The following is a 9,377-nucleotide window of genomic DNA, read 5'->3' as shown; positions in this document are numbered from 1 at the left end:
AATTCAATTCTGATCTGAAATGAGTCATGAATCATGAGTATTTAAAATATCCACACTGTGTACTTTTTATTGTAGAACGACAAGGATTCCTTAGTCTTCTAAAACCCACAAATTCCCCCAAAAATAAGACGAAAAAAAAAAACATCCTGAGGACGTAATCTCAGTATCCTCAAGGGTTGGTATGGCCCACATGTTTCATCAGCATTTATGTGACTGTATTTCCATGCATTGCTGCTGCACTGAAATAGTATTTATCCAGATGTGCTCTCTGTCGTCTGTAGTGAAATGACAGAGATTCTGGGTTTCGGGAACCATCACGTCTGTATGAAGGAAGCTGCCCTGCTGGATTACTACGTCTGTGGTTTCTGGTGGGCAAAAGAGGCCAATTTCACCTCCAAACAGACCTCCTTCACCATGGCTGTACTGCACATGCTGCTGGATAACATAAGAGGTGGGAGGACACATAGAAAAATCCCAGGCGGACGGTACTTCAGTCCTTCTTTACCAGAGTCCAGAATATTTTTGCAGCTTTACAGTCAGTTCAAAAGTCTGCCGCTTGATTACTACTTGTATATGCATGTCTGTGCATGTACTGTAGGTACTGTGTGTGCGTGCATGTGGACTGGCGACAGTCTGTGTATGTATGCACAGTATATATGCTATTTTTGTATTTTAACAGCAGATACTGTATGTGTCCAAGACAAATTTCCTTCGGGACAATTAAGTATCTCATCTTATCTTATCTTGTTATCTATTTTTTTAATTATTGTCATAGTTTCTTTTGTGACTGTGACGCACTTTATAACCCTGGTTTTGACAAGTGTCATTTAAATAAAGTTGTATTTCCTTACCAGATACATTGCCGACAGTATTTACTTATTCAGACGGAGAGGTAGACTTCATAGTTGTAATTACAACACCTCCATGGAAGTAACTATCCAGAATGTACTCAAAATAGTCAGTTACTCTCCCAAGTACATGCTTCATGGAATCAGGTTAAGTAAGATTACACATTAAATGACCACACTGGTGGTTTTGCATGTTTTAGCTGAATTTATTCTACATCAAATCACTCTCTTGCCCACTCATTCACTACAATTTAACCAATAGTGAGCAGTAAACTGAGATTTCAGACACTTTCTAATCATCATTTTGGTCATAACTGACAGGCGCAGAGTCGTGCAACACTAATTTTCTTATTTATAAAACATGAAGCATATCATTTTGGGATTATTTTCAGAAAGTATAAAGGCCATGGAATACTTTAAAATTGTTAAGGGCACTATATAGTGGAAATATTTACACATAGGATTTGGACACTCAAATAAAATGTTGGACAGTATTTATGTTGCCGCTCAGGCGGAAACTTCTGGCTCTGAAAAGTGAAGCCAATGCGCAAACTTGCATTCTTTCTGATGGCCATCGGCGGGCAACTTGAGAAGAAGTTCGATTGTATAGAAGTCTATGAGAAAATTATTATATTTCCTCAATACAGCATGATGTTCATCTAGTAAATGATGGTCCATTTATAGTGAAATAGACCATGAAGCAAGGTATGCTTTAGGGTGGGGCTACTGTGATTGACAGGTCGCTACGACAGTGTTGTCTGGTCTGGGAGTTGTCCGTATTTTCATCTTCACTGTGTGTTCTTAGTTCATGGAAGTTAACTGAAACATGTTGGTTGCCTAAAAATGTTTTGTTCAGTGTTCGGGTTGCTCCACCCTCCCGTGTCACTTTTGTTTGAAAAAACAAGATGTCGAGGCTTGAAAACCGTAGTCCACAAAGTAATTGGTGACATCATGGAGGTTACATCCACTTCCTACAGTCTGAGTTTACTGTAGAACAAAAGGGGAGTGATTTTGGACATACAGAGTTACCAGCCTATTAAGTACATACACCTACAAAACCGCAACTAATTAAAGCCTAAAATGACCATTGTGTTAAATTGTCAGCTCTCAGATCCAATGGTCAACAGAATGTTACAAGTTTCACAGCTGAGCTCTTTCAGGGCACATGAATCCTGGAATATTGTGCTAGATTTCACCGGATTGTGCAGGTGTTCCTTTATTAATTTCGATGAATGTAAGATGAGACAGTTTGATACATTTAAATTTACCTTGCGTCGCTACAATGCAGAAAAGGCAGTTTTGTGAGTGTGTTCCATAACTACATATCCTATCAAATATGTCAGAATCCCTGCAGTAATCTGTGTTTTATCGTCATATTCCAGAGAAACGGTTGCCTTTAGTGGAGAACTTGATGGAGTTTGCTAAGGCCCTAGGTGCTGCTAGCCAGTGCCGGACTTCAGAGGAAGACACCACTCCACTTCTTGACGAAGAAGAAGCCATGGCGCTCATAAGTTACATCAGAAACAGGTCAGAAGAATCCTTTAAATGCTCTTGTATTCACAGGTAAAGGATTTTTTTCATGCTGTGTGTCTGACTCGTTGAGACACACCTGAGAGGTTTACAAATGCATATAAATCCCAACACGTCCATGTGGGACCAGCACGAGTTTTATGGGCTGGTATAAAAATGTGTCCATCCAGTGGCACACATCAAAGGTCCCATTTGTTCCCCTTAATGGCCCAATCATTAGCTCCACACTGTTAGGTGGTGCTGAAAAGAGGTCCAGCAGGTCACTGCTTTCCTGGGCTCCCCCCTCAAATTGGCCTTCCTTTTAACACACAGGTGGCATACAGTACAAGGAGCTGATAGACAAATTTCATAAGGTTCCATGACTTTGCCCATTCTCACCTATAATCCTCACAAACAATTACAACATTGTTTTCTAAAATATTTGGAACCGTTCTTGCAACTCTGCTCTGCTATTTAAAGCTTTTTTGAGGCCTTGCCTCAGTTCATTCTGTGGCAGCACAATGGCCAAACCATGTACTACTGTATGTGAGGCTCTTGATCATATCTACTGGTGTGGAGGGGAGAGGCCAGGAAACTGACAGTGAAGAGGATGAAGTCATGATGAAGACAACACAGAATATGATCCAGACCAAGAGACAACCCATGTCCTTTCTTTACTATTGAAATCAATTAAACTTAAATGAGTCAGCAAAACAAATGTCCTTGTTAAAGGTTGGAAGTAGTCTGTGATGAATTGCACAATATGTTTCATCTGAGTATTTGTTATCGTCAAACTGAGTCATACATTAGCCACTTGTTAGCATCCGGCTTTTTTAAGACACTTAAAAGCTTAAAAATTCAAGAGTGGGATGTTTACTGTCCTATTTTATGTCGCAGAACTAAACTTTAAAACCTCTTCAGCTTGTGTCAACCACAGACCTTATATCAGGCTTCTAACCAAAAACCCACTCACAAAACACATTGACTTTGAGAGGATGGAACCGGAAGTGCAAAGTCCATGAAAGCAGCATTTCAATGTCAAAGCTGGGTGGCTCGTTTGTACTTTATATGTGGTTGTACGGGATAGTTACATCTAGAACAGCGGTTCCCAAACTTTTTAGGCCACGCACCCCCTTCTACATCCCGACCGGGTTCACGCACCCCCCCCCCCCCCACACACACACACACCTTAAAAAAAAAAAAGCAACAGAGCCGCATAAAAATCAGACGAATGAGAGAACAGTTTGCTCGCGCGTGGCGTTTGTTTACAAGATAAAAAACACAAAAACTCTTCCTGCACCGTGCCTTCGAAAAGGTAACGGACGTAACGTTACGAAGGTAACGGACGATTGGCCAGATTGGCCACATCTGTAGGCTCGTCTACTTGCAGAGAGTAAAACTCACTCTTCTTCACGCGACCGACCAATGTAGCCAGGATGTCTTCGGACAAAGCATCGATGCGCGCGACAGTGTTGTTGGACACCGGGATCACGTCCAACTTTTTCGCTTCTCTCTCTCCAATCATACATTCCACCATCTCTTTAACATTTTTCCCTCTCCACCACCGCCTCTCCTTCTCCCTATTACGCGCTCAGAATACTACCACACCACGCCGCCTGTCTTCCGCAGAAATGCGCTCATCCACGCACGGGAACAACACCGAGTTGTAATATATACCTCCATAGCACCCCGCCACTCTCGGCTCATACCTCCCCAGCAACGAGGCACATCACCCGGTCACAATACCTCCAGAATGTCCCCCGGGTGAAATCCGGGACTTGGTTTTATGGTTCCGAGTGGCGGGCGCTCACTCGTTGGCGCTGGGACGCGAGGTCTCCAGCCGCCCCCGCCGCGAGGCACCCGATCGTCAGGTCTGTCAGCCCTCGGAACAGGCCGCGGGTCAATAACTCGTGGGTGGCGGGGTAGAGGCGAGGCAGATCACAGAAAAATAATAAAGACTAGAGTATGGCAAAGATATGTTGATGAGAAGCGTATTTGTACGTCAAACACAAACGTAATCAGGGAGAAAATACGTTTGTGGTAAAACGTAATTGAGAATGCATTTTAGTTTTGGGGGAACGTAATTTTTAGGAGACAGGACTGCACCGCCATTACACTTTTCCTCTCGCGCACCCCCTAGAGCAGCGGTTCCCAAACTTTTTAGGCCGCGCACCCCCTTCTACATCCCGACCGGGTTCGCGCACCCCCCCCCCCCCCTTAATAAAAAAAAAAAAAAAGAAGCAACAGAGCCTTCATAGCCGCATAAGAATCGGACCAATGAGAGAACAGTTTGCTCGCGCGTGGCGTTTGTTTACAAGATTTAGTCCGCTGTTAAATGTTGCAGTGTGAACACAAACCGAACAAAGGAGCAACTGCAACAAAGCAAACGAACTGAAGGTGTGAAAACGCCCTGAAACACTGCAACAAAGTTTCAATAACTTTCAGTTACACAAGGCGTCACTTTTAAAGAGCAATACGGATGCGAGCACACACGCACAGGCTCAGAGGCAGATTATCACATTTAATTTACAATTAATGAGCGACTAATGTAGCCAGGATGTCTTCGGACAAAGCATCGATGCGGCGCGACACAGTGTTGTTGGACACCGGGATCATGTCCAACTTTTTTGCTTCTTTCTCCCCAATCATACATTCCACCATCTCTCTGGCAGCTGGCGAGCTCACGTCTTCAGTGATCGTGTGCGGTAGCCCCTTTCTCGCTATTCTGTAACCAGATATGAAGCCCGTAGTGCGTCATTTATAGACCCAACACATGAATGAGACTCCAGTTGTTTTTGGCTGTTTTGTAACTCCTCCAATTTGGATATAAACAATGTAAGGGGCTTTTGACTTGCACTGGCATGCTTGGTGTTCAGGTGGCGACGTAAATAAGAGCTTCAGACTGTTAGCCAGAACCTCACTGCACACCACGCACTGTGGCTTTGGGGAATCTGCGTTGCCAATCCAAGTGAAGCCCAGACACAGATACTTTTCATCATATTTCCTCTTTTTTTCCCAGTCTGATGCTCCCCCTCGTTTCCTCTTTTTTCACCTTGACTCCGCGATGGGCCGATGTGCTCCCGATTTGTCTGTGCTATCCCTTCCTCCTTCCTCCGTCTCATCTTCCTCTGACTCTGGCTCGATTTCTTCTCCCGGTCTCTCCCCAACGCACCTCTCCGTTCCCCTCGCCTCCGATTCCTCTCTCTCTCTCTGTCCCTCTCCTCTTTTACGACTGATAGCTTCAGATGTCCCACCTGACAGTTTTACCCCACGTACCCCACTTTGGGAATCCCTGATCTAGAACAATGCATCATATTTTAGCAGCTGATCATATGCTTTGTACTGTATGTAAAACTATATTGTAATAATGTGCAATGTCTAGTAGCTGCAGCTATTAAATAAATAGCGGAATATAACATATACATTGGCAGAAAGGGGAAATATTCATGTAAAGTACCTAAACATGTATTTAAATACAATACTTGAGTACAGTAAATGCACTTCGTTACTTTCCACCACCACAAACCCAGAAGGTCACTATCTTTTATGTCCATTATATGTATGAATATAATTGAGCATGGATTTAGGATGACTATCACATTGACTACAAAAGAAAATACTTGAAATGGTACGGTTGTATTGTATAATTTAAGTAAGATGCTGTCGGTAAACCAGCTCTGTGCTCTTCTAGAATCTACTGTGTTTTAATAATTCAACTGACACAGCTGACCCTGTGTATTCTGCCAGCTGCAGTCTGTTTCAGAAGTACAGACTCTATGAGCTTCTCTTCACCACATCCAGAGAGGAGTTACTGACGGGCACGGAGGTGAGGCAGCTTGTTGCGTGTGCATCCACGCCGATATGCATTTATATCATATTTTAAACGAGCTGTTTTCCAGAGGACCGTCGAGGTGTTCGCCTGCCACGGTGCTCTTACTCCATTGGAGGAAGGCATTCCCACTAACCTCTACTCTCAATAAGTGGCTCTGCTCCTGGCATCCAGAGAAATGAAGAGGTGGCGATGAACGGGCGGATGGATGGATGGCATCAGTGCAAGCCAAGACTTGCGATTCCTTCGTTGTCTACCGTGGGGTGGCGTCTTTCTGTGGCGTCAGACTGCAGACAATCAGTCCACACCTCAGTGTTGCTTTATTTCTCCACCTTTCACACAACCCCTCTCATCAGATCACTTCACATGGATACATTAATTGATCATTCATTGTGAACTAGGCTAGTATCCAGACTTTGTATGGGTCAAGTGGTATATAACAATAGCACAGAGGGTATGGTAAGGTGTGCCGTTCATTGTTTTCTCCCCAAAAGATGGGCTTCCTGTTTACAAAGAAAAAATAATAAAACAACCCTCTTCTGAAATATATATATATATATATATATATATATATATCTATAATTATGGCTTCATACAACATTTTGTCCATTATGACTAATGCTACATTTTACAGTGACTTATGCTTCCCTTTGTGTGTGTGTGTGTGTGTGTGTGTGTGTGTGTGTACGTGTGGTAAAAGCATCTCATATTCTACCCCTGGCCAACGTAAGAGAACTCACTTAAATTTAACAGTATTATTTATAAGAAAAGTCACAAAACATTTTTTATTTTAAAGTTACTATGAGGAACTTTTAACTGTTGAAGCAGTCTCCATGCAATACTAATTCCTCAATATTAGTAATCCAGAGAGGAGTTGCTGACGGGCACGGAGGTGAGGCAGCTTGTTGCGTGTGCGTCCACGCATTTATATCATATTTTAAATCTTAAATCTTAAATCTTTAAATCTGTCCACAATCTTCACTCTTCATGCATAATTTCTGGATGTAGAAGTAGCTAATATTGTCCTTGTCGTAGAAAAATGACTGTAGAATCCCACAGATTTCTACATTTGACACAGAAGCCGTTAATTGAGAGGAAAACCAACTTTCTGCTCCATAGAGACCAATGTTAAATTTTGCTTCAAAAACATCTTCCACAGAACACGGTACCCCATTTCTAGATCGCCAGTTAAGCCACATTTGTTACACTACAGACACAATTTTTACAGGATCTGTTCTTCAACTCATTCTTCCCCTCAATTATTAATATCGGAGCAATAGGAGCTACGGTTATGGGAGTTTTGATGATTTGTTTGAGAGGTGTTTCCCTGTTTTATCTCCATGAAATGGCTTCAGGCACACAGGTGTTTGCGATTGAGCCAATTAGTGATGTTGATAAACACACAGACTCACAGACACACGCACACATACACTCCTCTCCTCTCCCTCTCTCTCTCTGTGTCTCTCATAGTCATTCAGGTCTTAGGGATCTTGAGATCTTTCCCCCCTCCTCCACCCCCCCCCCACACACACACGCCATTTCAAAATAAAAGCCCCAGAGAGTGAATTCTAACTGAACTGCTTGTGATGAAGCCTGTCATTTAATAACCTCTGTTTATGTGTGTCAAACATTATGATTATGTCTCCTCTCCCCCTCCCTCCCCCACCCAGCCCCACCCTTTCAAAATAAAAGCCTCATGGATTAACTGTATTTAAACATTAAACTCAAAATTAGGCTTTTTTGTTGAAAAAATTAATGCTCTTACTAATACTGCGACAACTACTACGACTGCTAATATTTCTAGTATTACTACTACTACTACTTCAACTTTTGCTGTTGCTACTATTACTACTACTGCTACTGCTATTACTGCTACCATACATATTATTACTACCACTACTGCTATTACTACCACTACCACTACTATTATTACTTTTCCACAACTGCTAATACTGCTATTCCTGCTACTACCAGTACTAATACTACTACAGCTATTAGTACGACTGCTACTGCTTCTTCAAAAACTGACTTTACTAGTACTACTACTACTTATTATACTACTACTACTGTTATATAAAATACTACGACCACTACTACAGCTATTACTACGACTACTGATAGTACTACTTCTACTACTTCTTCTAATTACTAATACTTCGACAACAACTTCTACTACGACTGTTACTACAAATATCACTACTGCTACAGCTAGTACTTATTCAAATGCTACTAATATTTATACTGCTAATAATACTTCTACTACTACTACAATAAATATCACTACCGCTGGAATTCTTTTAAGCCACAGAAACTGTTCGAATATCAAAATGTTCAGCTCTTTCAGGAGAGGGGTGATATAACTTCATATTTGTAATCTTTCAACTTTTTGAATTATTCAGCTTTTTGCAATTAAAAAAAAATTGGATATCTATTTTCAGCAATGTTTTTGAGATTCATTTCAGCTTTCAGCATTCCAACGCATTTTCAGCAGGAAATGCATTTTCTAGTTACACTTCATGTTTACTTCTCCTGATCTTTACCTCCTATAACAAGGTCCATAGGGGCATCTCAATAAATGAACATGTTATATTATATTATATAAGTGTTATTTACTGCTGTTTTTCGTGTTGGAATAAATGTTAAATATTTAACTGCAAAGTAGTAATGCGTGTTAGATACTTTAATTTGTTTTCATTAAATCATACTGGGATGTTTGTTGAAATTGATAGGATGGCCCTACCTAGAGAATTTTCCACCAGCCACCACTGAATCTAGATCAAACTGTTATTCAGGGTGGGTCATTTAGTGTTGAGTACGTAATAGATGGATGTAATTCCTGTCGAGACTACATTAGGATGGGAAGTCATTCTTAATGTAAACCAATGTAATATTAGTTTAGTAACAGCAAAATCATAATTCATGTGTGTGAACTTACACTTCAGAGATGCAAGGAGTCACAGTGATGGTCTGCAATCAGAGACAGAAAGGAGGGGGATAGAAGGAGGAGCGGGAGGGTGAAATGTTTAGTTTAATTTCAGAAAACCATCATTACAGCTCATTTTATTTCCTTGTTAATTATCAAAGTCTCATTCAAGATCTAGAATTTCCCAGGAACTTATGTTAGTCTTCAATATATATATTAAGTTGCTTTAGAGAGAATAAATCACACAAAATAAATGAATCTGGTGTCA

At 41.3% G+C, this 9,377-nt stretch overlaps 1 protein-coding gene across 1 annotated transcript; it reads left to right on the top strand.

The window, feature by feature from the left end:
* Positions 1-285: 285 nt before the first annotated feature.
* cabcoco1 (ciliary associated calcium binding coiled-coil 1) lies at positions 286-6,381 on the top strand (the record flags this gene model as incomplete). The annotated part of the gene is made up of 4 exons (XM_079292640.1): positions 286-451; positions 2,231-2,375; positions 6,105-6,183; positions 6,257-6,381. The coding sequence occupies 4 exons, from the start codon at positions 286-288 to the stop codon at positions 6,335-6,337; spliced, it is 471 nt and encodes a 156-aa protein (XP_079148766.1). The 3' UTR covers positions 6,338-6,381.
* Between the last annotated feature and the right edge of the window lie 2,996 nt (positions 6,382-9,377).

Source organism: Melanostigma gelatinosum, assembly GCF_949748355.1.
Source record: "Melanostigma gelatinosum genome assembly, chromosome: 21".
Classification (NCBI taxonomy): Eukaryota; Metazoa; Chordata; class Actinopteri; order Perciformes; family Zoarcidae; genus Melanostigma; species Melanostigma gelatinosum.
The sequence above is the reverse complement of the archived record's forward strand: the minus strand, read 5'-3'. Positions and strand labels throughout refer to the sequence as shown.